Source organism: Pieris brassicae, chromosome 4, assembly GCF_905147105.1.
Source record: "Pieris brassicae chromosome 4, ilPieBrab1.1, whole genome shotgun sequence".
Lineage (NCBI taxonomy): Eukaryota > Metazoa > Arthropoda > Insecta > Lepidoptera > Pieridae > Pieris > Pieris brassicae.
In genome coordinates, this window is record NC_059668.1 from 1,204,380 (window position 1) to 1,221,158 (window position 16,779).

General features: G+C 42.2%; 2 protein-coding genes across 7 annotated transcripts; one reads left to right on the forward strand and one right to left on the reverse strand.

Annotated features, from left to right (window-relative positions):
• The first annotated feature begins 255 nt into the window (after positions 1 to 255).
• Positions 256 to 8,190, forward strand: LOC123707941 (splicing factor 1). Of its 6 annotated transcripts, none has more exons than XM_045658268.1 (14): positions 256 to 634; positions 702 to 809; positions 907 to 1,039; positions 1,362 to 1,382; positions 1,633 to 1,834; positions 2,030 to 2,191; positions 2,951 to 3,026; positions 3,600 to 3,752; positions 4,437 to 4,543; positions 4,627 to 5,238; positions 5,314 to 5,361; positions 5,480 to 5,556; positions 5,748 to 5,790; positions 7,496 to 8,190. In XM_045658268.1, exons 1-14 carry the CDS (start codon positions 429 to 431, stop codon positions 7,606 to 7,608), a joined length of 2,061 nt encoding a protein of 686 aa, XP_045514224.1. In that variant the 5' UTR covers positions 256 to 428; the 3' UTR covers positions 7,609 to 8,190. The 6 variants fall into 6 exon arrangements, with proteins under 6 accessions (XP_045514224.1, XP_045514225.1, XP_045514226.1 ...); XM_045658269.1 differs by having other exon boundaries at positions 2,045 to 2,191; XM_045658270.1 differs by having other exon boundaries at positions 1,648 to 1,834.
• Positions 8,191 to 8,330: 140 nt separating this feature from the next.
• Positions 8,331 to 11,457, reverse strand: LOC123707943 (MOB kinase activator-like 1). The gene is made up of 5 exons (XM_045658274.1): positions 11,249 to 11,457; positions 10,937 to 11,103; positions 10,324 to 10,551; positions 9,936 to 10,099; positions 8,331 to 9,619 (listed from the first exon to the last, which is right to left on the reverse strand). Exons 1-5 carry the CDS (start codon positions 11,260 to 11,262, stop codon positions 9,539 to 9,541), a joined length of 654 nt encoding a protein of 217 aa, XP_045514230.1. The 5' UTR covers positions 11,263 to 11,457; the 3' UTR covers positions 8,331 to 9,538.
• Between the last annotated feature and the right edge of the window lie 5,322 nt (positions 11,458 to 16,779).

Sequence of the window (16,779 nt, forward strand, 5' to 3'; positions counted from 1 at the left end):
GCTATCAGCTATGCGTGTGTGTAAGTATGATTCCGATTCAAAACATCTTTAAGTTTTAAAAATAACTCCCAAGTACATGAGGAAATATTTTTTAAATCAAAACCATACCATATATATGTATGCACGCTTGATTATTTTTAACGACAAAATACATGGATGTACAATGTGAGACAATGGTGATTGCCATAGGGTAAACTATTTTTTCAGTCTGTGGATTGTAGTAGTCTACTGTCCATTGCCCAAATTACAAAGCCAAACTCCATTTTGTTTTTTAATGAATGTTGAGACTGATTGTATAGTCAATCGTGTTCCGTGTTGTATTTTACTGATTTCGTGGTAACTTATAGGTTATTCTTACTTTAATGGTTTTTTAATTAGTAATTTCATTATTAATTCCTATAACCTGTGGTGCACCGTTTATTGAAATAATGAGTTCACGACATAGAAGTCGTTCAAGATCTCGAGATCGGGAAAGGCATAAAGAAAGAGAAAAGGGTAGGGAACGGGATCGTGAAAAGGACAGGGATCGAGATCGCGACCGTGATAGAGACCGCGACCGACATCGCGATCGTGATCGTGATCGAGACAGGGATCGTGATCGCGACCGTGACCGCGACAGGCATCGTACTAAAAGGTACGTTACACTGTTACTGTTCTTTTCGCCTGCTCTTCTTCACGTTCAAACTATAACTTTATTGTAGGAGAAGTAAGGAGCGCGATAGAAGTCGCAGCCGGGAAAGGCACAGAGAAAAGAAACGAAGCAGGAGTCGATCTCGTAGTCGCAGTCGGGGCAAAAAATCTAAAGACAGGTAAGTTTGTCATTGATTTATAATAATTATTTGTCGCCTAGCAATAGCAATAATAGCCTTTGCTAAAATTCATTCATAAAACTTTATCATCTTGCAGAGATGGCACTATTGCTTTACTGGACCAGATGGTTGGCACCACAACCAAAGCAATGTCTCGGCAGGTCACCACTAGCAGTAATGTAAACCCAGCCACTCAAGCTGCTATTTTAGCGGCTGCAGCTGTTGCACAGGTAACGCATATACCATTGAGTGAAGGATACTGTTTTTTTAAGCTTAAAATAACATATCTTAAATACAGTTTTATTGGTGCTTAATTAAACTAGATTTCAGCTTTACAGCCTGCATGGAGATGGGTGATTAACAATGTTGAATGTGATTATCATCACAGGATAAATATCAAATGTATATGTGGAAATGGTATACTATATATATATTGCACACATCATATTTAATTAATTATAAAATTGTTATTTATATTATGATTATAGTACATAATAGAATTGGTAGTGCATGGTGAAATTATTTCATTTCACAGCTTGTTAATGTTTTCAGCACAATTCAATTGAACTACAGGTAAATCATAATTTATCCTAATACTTTCATGTTGATATCTGTTTTTTGTATAATTAAATCAAATTTAGAGTAAGATTTATTTCTATTTTGTCATAGGTAAAATTTTATCGAATCAAATAAAGTACATATATTTGATTTGATACTTAAGAATGTAATGTATAACTATAAAAAACAGTTTGAATAGAACTGTTTTCAATAAGCAATTGGTTAATTATTGCACTAATTTCGTGGCGGCGTGTTGGCGTAACAGACGTTTGTGGCGCAGCGGCGAATGGCGGCGCCGGTGCAGCCGGCGGCGGCGGCGGCTGCAGCCCTGTCTGCTGCTACTGCCATACCACCACCCACCTCGGTGCAGCAAAAGCTAGAGCTGCTTCAAGCAAGAACTGAATCCCGATACAGAGACAAGCTGCCCCTGGATCATCACCCAGATGATGACAAGGATGATGGCCTTGGTAAGGAATTCTTCTATGTAATATCTACATCTATTTTAACATTTATATTACTTAGCAAGTTGCTTATCAGAGGGAGAAGTCTAATACTTATTAAGTAGTATTGTATTATACTTTAGTATATATATTTTTTAACTAAAATAATCCTAATTATTTAGTGTATCCAATGTCACCTATCTTAAATCAAGTTATTAATAGATGACTTGGACATAGGCCCTGAGGGCGAAACGGCAGCTGAAAGGCGGGCGAGACGGCGTCGCACCCGATGGATGGGTTCCGAGCATGACAAGACCTTTATCCCAGGGTTGCCAACTGTATTACCCTCAACGCTCACAAAGGAGCAGGAGGAGCAATATCTACGTGAGTAGTTGCATTTTTAATATTCTATATGCTGACAAACAGGATCTTACATTGATCCTCAATTTATATTTTTAAAAATATATAATTTAAATAAAACATTTAACATTATTGACATTGAAATTATTTGAAATTCTTAGTTACACTTACATATTTGATACCTTGGCAAAGTCCTCCTGGTGAAGCTGTGTTGCTGGTTATTTATATTATTAGTACATTTTATTTGCTTTGACAAAATATCTGAGTATTTGTGGATATATTGAGGAAATATTTGTTATTTAAGATTTACTAATTTAAAAAAGTGTCAAAGACACAATCTCTTTTAATTTGCCAAAGTAAGATTTTTACCAGTTCAAGCAATCACTCGAGTATGTGAAATATTAAACAATTTTTTTTTAATTTTAACATTATATTAAAAAGAATGAAGTGATTACATGTGATCATTAAAAAATTTAATTTTCAGCGTATCACATTTTAATTTTTAATAAATTTTCAGTCAAACTATATTTTTATTTTCAATGTTTCCTATTGTTAGCCTAATAAGTAATTCTATAACCGTGAACAAAGACTAATTTTTTTAATTAGCTGTGAACAATGTTAGTCTCTTTTAGATAAATTTCATTAAAGCATTTTGAGGCTTTAACGTGAGGATAGTTGTGGAGATGGTAAACTTAGAGGGGAGAGTGGGGTTGTTAGGATGCGTGAAAGGTAATTATTCTAATGTGGTGTTTGTGGCCGCGCGGCTAACGGGTTCCCTTGCAGTTCAGCTGCAGATCGAGGAGGTGTCACGCAAGCTGCGCTCAGGAGACCTCGGCATCCCGCACAACGTCGAAGAGAGGTACTGCCGCCCGCCTGGACCGCGCTGAGTATCGCACACTAACACGGACACAACACACAAATACTCTCACCATATACATGTATATACACACACGCGCGTACACTATACACTAATTGAAAGTTTTTTCATATTTGCAGGGTGCGAACCGTCCGCAATGCTAATAATTCAATTAAACTAATAATATTTCAGGTTTTTAATAACCATAATTTTCAGCTCTAATAATGAATAAATTATTATTTCAGCATTTAATTGAATTATTTTTTCGCAGGGCGTTAGTTTGTTCTAGACTAGACGAGACCGTGGCATCGCACGTTCTATATAAAATAACTTTTGAATTTAGCTAATAAGCAAATATTACGTATTGGTATCATGGAAATATGTTTACAGGCTAAATTATTTTCTATACCGACTCATACGGTGGGGGTTTTTTCAACCCTTTACTTAAATAATATTTGTATTGTTGGATGACTAAACCAAATTTACCATACCAATATTTCTGCTAAAAATGTCCAACTTTAAATAACAATAATTGTTCCTTTATTTTTAGTTGTTATGCTAGTTACGTATACGCAGGTCTCCGTCGCCTGAGCCGATCTACTCGACGGATGGCAAACGGCTGAACACAAGAGAGTACCGCACTCGACGCAAGTTGGAGGAGGAGAGGCATAGATTGGTCACTCGCATGAACCAAATCAACCCTGAGTTCAAACCGCCCCCAGATTATAAGTGAGTATAGTTTACCCCAATTTTCTCTTTCAACTGCTTCAAGGCAAATTAAAAAATCATTAAAATTATCTTTTTGGCTCAGGCTTTTGTACTGTTAAGATTTACGAAAATGCTTCGCTAAGTTACTACTAAGATATTTTTTTCATTTAATCAAGTTTTTGAAGAAGAAAAAAATTGCCCTAATTTGTATCGATTTTAATGTAATCAATTTATTAGTTGATATATAATAATTAAATAAATGTTGACGGCGAAAATAATAATAGACTTGAAATATTTCGCAACACGTTTTACGTTCTTAGCAAATGCAAAAAAACACATGCAAAAATAAAATTAAATACAGATACAGATACCGGCAAACATCTTGAACAAAATCCTTGCCTATGCATAAGCGATTTTTAGTTATGACGTGTCGATCGCGTGATTGGTAAATCAGTTGACGTTTGTGTCCCGCGCTGTGTACGATGCGCAAACTTTCCCCCACTCCCATGATTAATGTTAAAAAAGTTTGCCGGTATTTGTATACGTTCATGATTTTTTTAAATATTTTATAATTTTCTATAAGTGCTGTTCTCTCTCTCTCTCTCTCTTTCTGTTTTCTATAAGTGTTTTTCTATAAGTGTGTTCAACAACATTCAAGTTGTTCCTGTTTTAGATTTTGAATCATTCTGTGCCGTGTAATTTCAGACCGCCCATAATTCGGGTGCACGACAAAGTTATGATCCCTCAAGAAGAGCATCCCGACATCAACTTTGTGGGATTACTTATTGGCCCGAGAGGAAATACACTAAAAGGTAAAAATCTATTTTTTTTTTAACTTAAAACTATAACGTAACCTAGTACCTATAACTTAATCAATATATCATCTCATGAATAGCGATGGAGAAGGAGACTGGCGCGAAGATAATCATCCGGGGAAAGGGCTCCGTGAAAGAAGGCAAAGTGGGACGAAAGGACGGGCAGCCGCTTCCCGGGGAAGACGAGCCCTTACACGCGTACATCACAGCGACCGCCGCCGACGCGGTAAAACGCGCCGTCGACAAGATTAAAGAAGTTATTCGCCAGGGAGTCGAAGTCCCAGAGGGGCAGAATGACTTGCGACGCATGCAACTGCGCGAGCTGGCGCAGCTCAACGGCACTCTACGCGAGAGCGACGGTCCCCGCTGCGCCAACTGCTCCGCCGTCGACCACAAGACCTGGCTGTGTCCGGACAAGCCGAACGTGACGGGCGCGATCGTGTGCTCGTCGTGCGGTGGCGCCGGCCATATTGCCCGGGATTGTCGCGCGAAGCGGCCGGGACAAGCGCCGCCACCTGCGGCTCGGGCCAAGATCGACGAGGAGTACCTCTCGCTGATGGCAGAGCTGGGCGAGGCACCGCCGCCGCCTCACATGGGTGGGGGACGTCGACCGAACGCTCAACACGCTCAGCCCTCGCTCTTTCCGCCGTCGCCTTCTCACCCGCCTCGAGCGATTATGCCACCACCGCCAGGTAAAATGGCCTACTATTTACGTGAACTGAATGATATTTGACGTAAAAAAAATAACTTTTATCATTAAATTACAGGCATGTACCCACCGCATCCGCCGCCGCCGCATCACGCGCCTTGGCTCGGTAAGATGTTTATACTTTTATTCTGCTAACTGTATAATTTTTTGAAGCCCCGTAACAGGCCTAAGCGGACACATTTCAAACTTCATACATAACTCATATCGTGTCCTAAACCTTGCAGGTGCAGGTAGTCAGCCGCCTCCGCCGGGGAGTGCGCCCCCACCGCCTGCCTTCCCGCCGCCTCCGCATCACGGACAGGTAATAATCATTTATTTATACACCTGCTTAAAAATATATAAAAAAAATTATAATGAAAAAGTTGACGATAAACTTAAATCTACCAAACCGACCTTATGGGTTTTCAATTGTAGGCAGTCACAAATGTACTAAAATATACGTAATCCACGTAAACTGTAACAGTATAAAGTAATTATCCTTTTGCTTTTCAGGGCGATGGATCAGGTCCTGGTGCTATGCCGCCACCGCCACCTGGTAAGTTCACACATTGCATATTTTAATTATAGTTACAAACATTTATTTCATAATCAACATGTTACCACTCTAGTAGTAAAAAAAGTATTTCAAAACTACACCTAAATACAAATTATCATTATTGACTCTTGAGACAGTTTATTACTAAAAACTCTTAACTATTAATAGTAGTGGAGCCCAAGCGGGGATTTCGGGAATTACTAGTGTGTCACATTAATATACAGGGGGATACCTTGTACCCGGTTAACCTTCACCAAATATGAGCTCCATATATATGGTCGCCCGTTAAGGATAATGAATCAGATTAGTAAAAAAAAAAAAATCTTCCGAAATTCTCGAGCGCGTCAGATTTAAGTAGGGTGAGTTGAATAACATAGTAATGCTGACAATTTGCTAGTGACGTAAAGAAAGGGAAGACCTGCAAAAATGTCAGAAAACACTTGTCATTTTGACATTCTAGCGTGGCTGATTTTTTTTATTTTGAAAATATATATTAACAAAAATTCGTCGATAAAGGTTAATACTTGCTTGGGTGATGCCTTCCTAAACGCCGTTCGTCTCCAAAAAATTAGGCCCAACAATTCATAAGGCGCTTCCAGCTTTGCATGCAAATCGCAACCTTTCATATCGGGATTGTATCGATCATTTCTGATGAATCCAGAAAAGCTCGTAAAAGCATTTCTGGATTTGTCATCAACGGAACATAATGTGCAGGATTCTTTTAACATTATACAGTCTTTTACTTGCCACTTGTATGGGTTGAAAAAGTTAGACCAGGATTGCCATATTTAATAAGACCTACAAAGTGAATGAATCCGGATTTACGATGCATGCAACCTGCCACCCTGTCAGTCGGAGTTACGGACAAGATTCATTGCAAGCTTATGGAGCAATGCCCATAATGCAAAAATTACTCATCTTTTGATGGCGCGATTGATAAAATATTATTTGTCACATTTTCACTCCTTACGTTCATATTATGGAAACATTATTTTATTTTTATTATCTGAACTTCGCAACATAATAGATCTATATAACGCTCGAATAAATCCGCATTTAGCATCGTGGGCTCACCTACTATAATAATTTATCTTAACAATTACATTTTAAAAAAATTTAAGATTGTGATCATACTTCAGCAACGTTGTAATTCACCGGCCACACTAACTTATAATTCAAATTAAAACTATTTGTAACGCTCAAATTACACTAAAAAGTCATTAGCACTATACTATAAGGTGATTAAATAAATTTCAAAAATTCACCGGCCACACTAACTTATAATTCAAATTAAAACTATTTGTAACGCTCAAATTACACTAAAAAGTCATTAGCACTATACTATAAGGTGATTAAATAAATTTCAAAAATTCACCGGCCACACTAACTTATAATTCAAATTAAAACTATTTGTAACGCTCAAATTACACTAAAAAGTCATTAGCACTATACTATAAGGTGATTAAATAAATTTCAAAAATTCACCGGCCACACTAACTTATAATTCAAATTAAAACTATTTGTAACGCTCAAATTACACTAAAAAGTCATTAGCACTATACTTTAAGGTGATTAAATAAATTTCAAAAATTCACCGGCCACACTAACTTATAATTCAAATTAAAACTATTTGTAACGCTCAAATTACACTAAAAAGTCATTAGCACTATACTATAAGGTGATTAAATAAATTGTTTCCGTACAGGTATGGTAGGAGGTCCCACCTGGCGTGGTGGGTTTCCACCCCCGCCCTGGGCCGCTCCACCGCCCCCATTTTTGGCCCCTCCACCTCCACCGCCGCCCATCTCATCCTCATAGGATCTACGGCTGTGTGAATCTACATAAACTTTTTCTTTTAAAAGCCCTATTTATAAATGTAAAAAAATACTATTTGTACTACATAACTACATTGACACATAGAAAGATTGGTTCTCAAATTAACTTTTTTCTGAGTGTTTGTGTAAGAGTTTATGTCTGTTCTTAGTTATTCATGAAAGCTAAGTCACATTAAGAGAAACATTCTTTTTATCACAGCATATATACATGATTTAAACAGAGTATTTTATTAAAACAGTGTAGATTGACATAGGTTTTTTGAATAAGTAAGTAGGTAAGTTTAAGGGTTAGTAGATACTACCCATCTTATCCTCATAGACTCTAGAAAAAAAATTTACTACTGGCAATTTTGTACAAACTCTTGTTTTAAGAGTAAAATCCTATAGTTGGGTTTGCTTAGGTTATAATAATGTGTGCAAAGTGAACTTATCTCTTATGTATAATTCTCTGATTGAACTAGGTTTGTAGTTGAAGAGATATTCAATTTTTTTGTATAGTTATTCTGTCCTAAAATCATTTGTAAACAGAAACTTCTGTTGAAAGTATTAAAAGCATTCTATTTAATTTAATGTATTTTCTTGCAACCTAGCTGACTTTCAGTCAACAAATATCATGGATTCAATGTACATAAATCTAAATTTTCAATCTTTCTGAGCTTCTGCAATCTAAATCCATTTTATTTTGTCTTATTTTTTGCACTACTGTGCACCGCAATATGATGGAATAATAAATGTATTTCATTGGTACCTTATGGCGTCAAAAGAATAAATGATTAATGAGAGGTGCAAATAAAACACATTTTACTTAGATATTATTTTGTTAATTAAATAGCTCTTTACAAAAAATTAAGTATAATTCGAATGCAATTGCACTCATATCAACTGATACAATAAATAAATAAGGAACTTAAACTAAGCGTTTTTATTGGGGCCAATGCAAAAATTCATAATAGGGCACAATGTACAGCGGGTGCCAAATAAATTTTGTCTTAAGAATTGTGTCAAGCTTGTAGGGCTGTCTATAAAAGTTTTCGCATTCGACAAGTTTGACAGGTCTTGTTTAATGCATGTGGTATAAAGTCCATTTTTTAAATGCAACCCATTCCGTAAATGACTGATTTCTTTTCAAAACAAAATTATGTATCACAAGGGCCTCCATTTCTATTAATTATAGTGTCATCTCCTTTCATGTTTGCCAATTTCAGCAAATTAATATTCAAATTTTATATACAAAACAGTCAAATTCAGGAGTACTTAATAGTGATTCTAATTTGACTACGCAAATCATTAATTCATATTTGAGTATTTTAGTAAAGACATGTTCCTGGACTATGCCTAGTAATTGAAATAGTCTTACATGTATTATGTATATCAAATCTAAATCATCTTTCAATATAAATAGGTTTCTATATCTAATCTCGACAGAAGGCAGTGTCATCCTGGATGTCTACTTCATTGAAACTTGCACAGTAAATTGATTATTCAATAACTTTATACATAGATTGTAGCCATCCCTTTTATACAAAATTGCTGCTTTTTTTTACATATAATAATAATACTCCATGTAAAAAATATGAAATTAATTCAAATCTTATAATACACAACAAAAATTAGTCATCAGATCATTTTGGTCAAAATTTTGTCACATACTCTAAGAATTTGATAATGATTACCTCAAATATAAAATTCATACATAGTATTTGCTATTCTGTAGCGATATATTGCACAGTACTTGTAAAGAAGATCCCTCAGTCGTCATTTACCCACAATAACAAACTAGCTATTTTAGTGCAAGTCTTGTAAGATTATTTGAATATAATTTTTTTAAGTATAAATACGAGACAAAAATAATTCATTGCTATGTGTGTGACAAATGTTGGTGTTATGTTGATGCTTTAGTGTCATTGAGGGGTTCATCGAGTGTCCTTGGCTGTAAGCTTTTCAATGAGTTCCTGCAGGGGTGCCAGCTCACGCCGCTCAATCAGGTTGAATTCCTGTGAACATATGTATTTTACAACTTGTATTTTTGTTTTGGAATTATTTAAATAACTCTCTCTTCTATATTTCTTCTTTCAGTCTGGTTGCCTGAAAGAAGAGGTCCTTTGTAGTTTTGTGAGCTAAGGTATCATTATCCTTCTATATATTTTGGTTGATTTGGCAACCAAATATTAAAAGTCATCTATTTAACCTATGTACCATAATTAATATGAGTTGTACAGTTTCTATAAATATTATGGTTACACATAAGTCAAATATATAAAATATATTAGCCAATTGTTGATTACAGTTTAAGTAGTGTAAACTTCTAACCTGAACAAAGAAGATGAAGTGCTTAAATGAAGTGTTAAGGTGAGCCTCTTCACCTAGCTGGACAACTTGTGGAAAGTGCTGGTGGTAGATATGCGCATAAACGCGAAACAAACGCTTCAGGATTGTCTTTGCCATTGATAGAAAGTTCTTAGGAAATGGCACACCTGTGAACAGACTTGCAATCAATATAACATACATATAACAGATATTATTATTTGCCATTTACATAAAAAAATAAGATAATGTAATATTTTTATATTAATTTAGTGCTTAATTTACAGGTTAATAAGAAGTAAATAAAATTACATTTTTGCTATGTTGTATGTCTATAAAAAGGCGAAATTAGGAATAAATGAGCTTTTCAAGCTGCATCTCTAATATAAATTACCTATTTTAGATGGGAACAATGTTTCATCATCAAGTTGATCTTGTGCCCAGGTCATAAGGTAGTCAATGTACTTAGGTGCAGAACACTTGATGGGCTTTTTCACAGTGTGACCATCTGCCCAATGATATTCATATTTAGGCCCCGCTGACATTACAGCACAGGATTCCTCAGTACAGAACTCCGTTATTGTTCCATATAGCATATTAATTTGATTAAAAAAATCCACAGCTGAAACATTATTATTACAAGTCTTGGCAGGTAATTTAACCAGATTTTATTTAGAGGAATATACTATTAGTAGAAATAAACTAATACTTAATACATCACTTAATTATTGGAAATGTATAACACATGATGTATGATAATATAAATGTGTAATAGAAATAGTCAAGTCTATATTTGTTTCACAATGCAATCATCATTCTACTTGATTTGTATCTACGCATTAATTTATATGGAAACAATATTCAATATCAGTTTCCTGTTCCTATCACTATTGTCACACATAAAACAGATATGGAATTAATGAAAATGAACATTGGTATAATAAAAAATAGGTTGGCTCGATGTTAAGTAATATTTGGGTGTAATATATGAGACTAATATATCTCACTGTTAACTGCGACCCACTCATTGAGGTCCTCGCCTTCTGGTAGCATAACAGCTAGCCGCAAATTACCAGACCCTAGTGTTGCGGCCGCGTGTCGCATTAAGTCATATTGATGTGTGCCCTCGGGTATGTTCTTTTTGGGTTTAAATGTCTTGTTAGACCGGCTGCCGCTGAAATGAAAACAGGTAATGTAGAATCCGGAATTTAATTGTGATATAGAATGTAGCATTAATATTTCATTGTATCCATAGTTTTTGAGCTCAAAATCACCTAGAGTTATGATATATGAAGTTTCTAAAATAAATATACACTTACAATAAAAAACTCATTATGTTCCTTAATATTTTTGAACCCCGTAGTTTAATTATTATACATGTAGGTTCACTTAATATACTATAAATAGCACCAATGGTTTTGATACCTGTTTAATAAGTATTTATTATTTGATATAATTTATATTTAGTTTTTAGAGTGATTTCGAGGTAATAAAATAAAAGAAAACCAAAGGCAAACCACAAGTACTTAGTAGTTCACAGACTACAGCAGAGTCCAGTCTAAACCAAAGACTAAAATGTAATAAGTTGTAATGTTGGTGATCAACGAGTATATTAATATTAAGTTGTCGGCATAGGAACGACAAAGTATAGGTATATTAATAACGATATAAGAATACACATAAATTATGGAACTTATCGCTAATTCACATTCATGTCCTTTTTGCTTTGTGGTCGTAAGCTATTCTATCAAATGCTGATGCTTTTACGCGTTTTAAATACCAGTTTAGGTTAGTTTTGGTTTATGTTGATTGGTTCTTATTTGGTTAAAATAAACTTCCTAATAATTCGTAGAGAAGAGGTGACGATGGAATGTGAAATGTGTTTAATTTTTAAAAACTGTAGATTTATATACAAAAGTTATCCTACACTGGCCACTAGTGGTAATATGTGGTACCAAGATGCGAAGGGTGCGTTGAAAAAAGAAGACTTCGCTTCCGACCGCCGACCCGTGCGGACGCGTCCTCAGTGCTCTCGTGTTTAAGTGTCTCAGTGTATATTTCTCGTGTTCGCTTTTACGTGCCGCGGAATATGCACACGCTCAGTTGGCCTTAAGGCCCCTTCTCCAAGTACGATGGAGCAAAGAGTTCGCCGCGAACCTGGCCCGCGAGCCACCGATCGCTCCCGCTCTCGCGGTCGAGCTAATCCGTCGCCGCAGTCGCCAACCGCATCTTCCTTGCCGCGTGATACCGATTCGTCCCAGGGTGGCTCTCGCCCGCTGTGTGATCGTGCCCCGGGTCCGGAGATATGTAAAATAGTGACGCCAATAAAAGAGCAACGAGCCCGCCGCGAAACTGGCCCGCGAGCCACTGATCGCTCCCGTTCTCACGGTCGAGTTGTGCCTTCGCCGCAGTCGCCAACCGCAACTTTTGTGCCACGAATTACCAAACCACTACAAAGTGAATCCCGTGAAACAAGTGATCAAGCCCCGGAACCATGTAAGCCTCAGTGCAAAACAGTTACACAGGGCGCGCAGCTCTCGTCGCGGTATACTGGCACCGAGGTACCTGAGACCGCGTCCCCCCGCCTCTCTCGCCCCCGGACGTTGTCGCCTACGCCTACGCACTCAGTTAGCGGCACGCAAGAAGACCCCACCGACGCGTACAACCCAGAAGCGTTGCTCGCGTTCCTAAACAGTGACCAACGCCCGCCGCAGCCTGTTTCACTCCGCGCCAGTTATGAAAGTGATGCGCTTTTCATTGCTCACACGCTTCGCGCACATGCTACGACGCCGGGACTTGCCAAAGTTATGTGTGAGTACCTCAAACAGACACACCAGTGCTTACACAGTAACAGCGAGTTACCCCTCAAGACAACCGCCTCGGGCGCCGACCACGACGCCCTTCTCAATACCAAACGAGGACAACATTCTCTGCGTTGCCCGCCACCTCCCAACTCGTACGAAAAAGACGTTGGCGTAACATCAAAACGATTGTGTTCCACTAACTCTCCACCGCCCTCACAGTCGCAGCCGGCTCCATTTTCCCAGCGCGACCCACGCCGTCACCGAGTGCCTGAAACACCTGCGACCGATGCCAGCACGCCAGCCACGACACCCGCGCCCGCAGATGTTGAAATGCCGGATGCACCCAACTACGCATCCGTTACAGCCGCGCCAACTGTGCCTACACTGCCGACAATGGGCGCCAAGGCTCCACCGAGGCCTAAATTTCCTCCACTCGTGGTGGAAACCCTGCCCAACTGGACCCATCACTTCAAGATTCTAAAAGAGAAGTTAGGCCGCGCCCCCAATGCCCGACCGTGTGGACGCGGATGCCGCTTCACACCCGACGAAGAGGGTGAGTACAGGGTAATTCAAAAATACCTTACCGAACTCGAGGCTCACGAAAACATCTCGTGGTTTTCGTACTCACTCCCGGCGGAACAAGATTTAAAGGTGGCCATCAGGGGCATTCCGGTCAACACGTCACCAGAGGACATCACCGCCGGCCTACGTGACCTCGGCTTCGCGGCCGAATACGCGCGCCCCATCTGCGCCCGCAAGGGTCGACCGGGTTGTATTTTCTACGCGCAGATCAGGCGCACCCCGGACCTCATCCCTGCAATATACAATGTAACGGAGCTTCTCTGCATGCCCGGCGTCACCGTGGAAGCATGGCGCGGAAGGAAGGGCCCCGCACAATGCCACAGATGCCAATCGTTCCGGCACTCGTCGCACCAGTGTCACCGCGCCAGGCAGCCATCGCGCAGCCGAGTGCCCGCGCCCGAAGGAGGACCCCGCGACCTGCGCTAACTGTAAGGGTGCACACCCAGCCAACCACTCATCGTGCCCCGTACTCAGAGCAGAAAACTCCAACCGCCGCGCGGGAACATTCGCGCAAACCGCTCGCCGGCCTCGATCATCGCAAAGGTTGGCCCCCGCAGCGACTACTCACGCGGACATGTCCGCGGAAAAAACACGCCCAAGTGACAATGCAGAACCGACAGCCACCCCGCACGACGAGTGGACGCTTGCATGCGGCAAACGCCGCTCAGGCCGCAGCCGTCGCGGCCCAACGCTCGCAGCCCTCGAAGCCTCTTCCGCGCACGCCCCCGCGTGCGTCCCGCCAGCAATAACCAAACCTAAACAGATAGGTAACTCTGTAATCTCCCAGGACAACAACAACCGACACCGCGACACTGCACTTGCGTCGGCTCAATCCGCGGCCGCTCCGGCGATGCCGACTACGATTGTGCCAAGCACTCGTGACACCGCTTTGGAGGCGCTGCTTCAGATCCTGATGGCGATGTAGAAGAACCAAGATCCCACACCACTCTTCCTAAAGGCGGCAGAGTGCCTTAACCGAGGCGTCCAGTACAATGATGGGGCTTAGGCTCCTCTACTGGAACGTACGAGGCCTAGCCACCAAGATGGCCTATGTACGGCAGGTTGTCAAAACCCAAAACATCGACATTGCGCTCATCAATGAGACACACTGTGGCCCCCGAGACACCTGTAAGATCTCGGGCTACATCGCTTACAGGCAAGACCACACCAGCCCGCAAAACCGGACCTACAGGGGCCTCGCAGTCTACATCCGCCGTAGGATCCCACACAGGCGACTCGACGACCTCCCATTGAGGGAAATCTACGCCCTAGGGATCGAGGTGGAAGTCGCCGGTAAACCCTTGGCCATCTATTCTATATATTATCCACCTACCGACAGCTACTGCTCAGCCGACGTCAAAACCATCAGCCATGGATGCAACAACCATGGATGCGGGCGAAGCAGTGTTAACAGCCGGTGACTGGAACGCGAAGGACCCCGACTGGAACGCCACCAAAACCTCGCCACGCGGAACACAATTACTGCACGACGCCGATGCACTAGCCTTCGAGGTCATCGGGCCGGACGTCCCGACTCATTACCCGGACCAAACGGCTTGGGTGCCAGACACGATAGACCTTGTGGTTTATCGTGGGTTTCCCGGCCGCATCGCCCTCGACGTTCTAGTGGACGAATTCCTGTCGGATCACCAACCAGTCGTTGCGGAGCTTTCAGACTCCACACCGAGCACCACAACGACGCAACCCCGACGCACGATAGACTGGAGCGTGTTCCAGACAACACTGGACGCAGCGCCTTCGCTACCGACCCCTTCCAACGCACAGGAAATTGGCGATACTGCGGTGAAGCTGACCAGCCTCATACAAAACGCCCTCACAGCAGCCACCACCACCACGGAGAACCCCAAGATCATCGAGGACCGCCTCCCGGGCAGGCTAATGAAGCTCATCGCAGAAAAAAGAACCCTCCGTCGTCAATGGCAGGCGTCTCGCTGCCCACGTCAAAAAGCTGATCAAAACCGCCTAGCGTTGAAGGTACGTCGGGCTCTCGAGGACCACGCCAAAACCAGCTGGGAGACCACCGTAGATGACGCCACCACCGACTGGGTCCGCCTCCATAGGCTATGCCGTAGCCTCAATGGACAGCGGGATCCCGTCAGACCATTAAAACATCACGATGGAAGCTACATTTACAGTGCAAGCAGCCGTGCAGAACTGTTCGCGGACCATCTGGAAACCCAGTTCCAACCCAACCCAGCGAAGGATCCAGTGAGAGCCCGTCGCATAGAGACCGCGGCCGAAGACCTCATGCGGCAACGAATCCCTGCGGAGGAAGACCCTATATACATCTCGCCTAGCGCGGTGTTTAGGGCTGCGCGCTCTTTGAAGGCGCGCAAAGCCCCAGGGCCCGACGGCATCCCAAACCTAGCCCTGCGACACCTATCCAAAAGGATGCTTGCCTCGTTGGCACGCCTATATACCGCCATCGCACGCCACACGCACTTCCCCGAATCCTGGAAGGTAGCAAAGGTCATCCTCCTCCCGAAACAGGGTAAGAACATCCTGCTCCCAAGCAGCTACAGGCCCATCTCCCTGCTGTCGACGCAGTGCAAACTGTTTGAGGGACTCATGCTGCCACACACATAAGCACTTCACGCCGCGCCCTGAGCAATTCGGCTTCCGAGCGGAGCACTCGACTACACTCCAACTCACGAAGGTACTGCACGACTTCACCACAGCCCTAACCAACAGTTCTTCGTCTTGGTCGAAGACGCCCGCTCCTCTCAACGCCCCATCGCAGCAGGAGTACCCCAAGGCAGTTGCCTAGCGCCGACACTCTATTCAATCTACACCGACGACATCCCCGCCACGGGAGGGGCGTCGGTCGCCCTGTACGCAGACGACACCGCATATTACGGCAGCTCCCTTCACAAGCGACACGCCAAGACAAAGGTACAGAGGGCGCTGAACGCTCTCCCTCAGTGGTTGCACGACTGGAGGCTGGCCGTCAACGCAAATAAGACCCAGGCGATCAGCTTCTCGCCGGGCAAGAAACCACCACCTCTTCAGCTGCTTGGAGTCGAGATCCCATGGTCCACGGAGGCTAAGTACCTAGGCATAACGCTAGACAGAGGCCTGCGCTTCAACGCGCACATCAACGAGTCAACCAGGCGCGCAAAGGCCGCGGCCGCCCGCCTACGCCCTCTGTTCAGCTCTACAATGCCAACCCAGAGGAAAGTGGCCCGCTACAAATCCTACGTACGCCTGCACCTAACGTACGCGTCTCCGGCCTGGTACGCACTCACCTCGGACACCCAGAAGAAGCGCCTACACGCCGTGCAAAACAAAACGCTGCGACGAATTGTCAACGCCCCGTGGTGCGTGCGTAACACTACCATCCAGTAGTAGTAGTAGTAGCCAGAGACCTTCGCATAGAGGATTTGCACACACACATACAACGCCTGTCCAGGGGCATGTTCGACAGAGCGGACCACTCCCGAGTG

Coding starts and splice junctions, on each gene's coding strand:
- LOC123707941 (XM_045658268.1), top strand. CDS start 429: ATGAGTTCACGACATAGAAGTCGTTCAAGATCTCGAGATCGGGAAAGG. Junction 635..701: donor GACAGGCATCGTACTAAAAG/GTACGTTACACT, acceptor ACTTTATTGTAG/GAGAAGTAAGGAGCGCGATA. Junction 5,362..5,479: donor GCATCACGCGCCTTGGCTCG/GTAAGATGTTTA, acceptor TAAACCTTGCAG/GTGCAGGTAGTCAGCCGCCT.
- LOC123707943 (XM_045658274.1), bottom strand. Junction 10,552..10,936: donor TGAGTGGGTCGCAGTTAACA/GTGAGATATATT, acceptor ATAATGTTTCAG/CTGTGGATTTTTTTAATCAA. Junction 10,100..10,323: donor ATTGTTCCCATCTAAAATAG/GTAATTTATATT, acceptor GTCTGTTCACAG/GTGTGCCATTTCCTAAGAAC.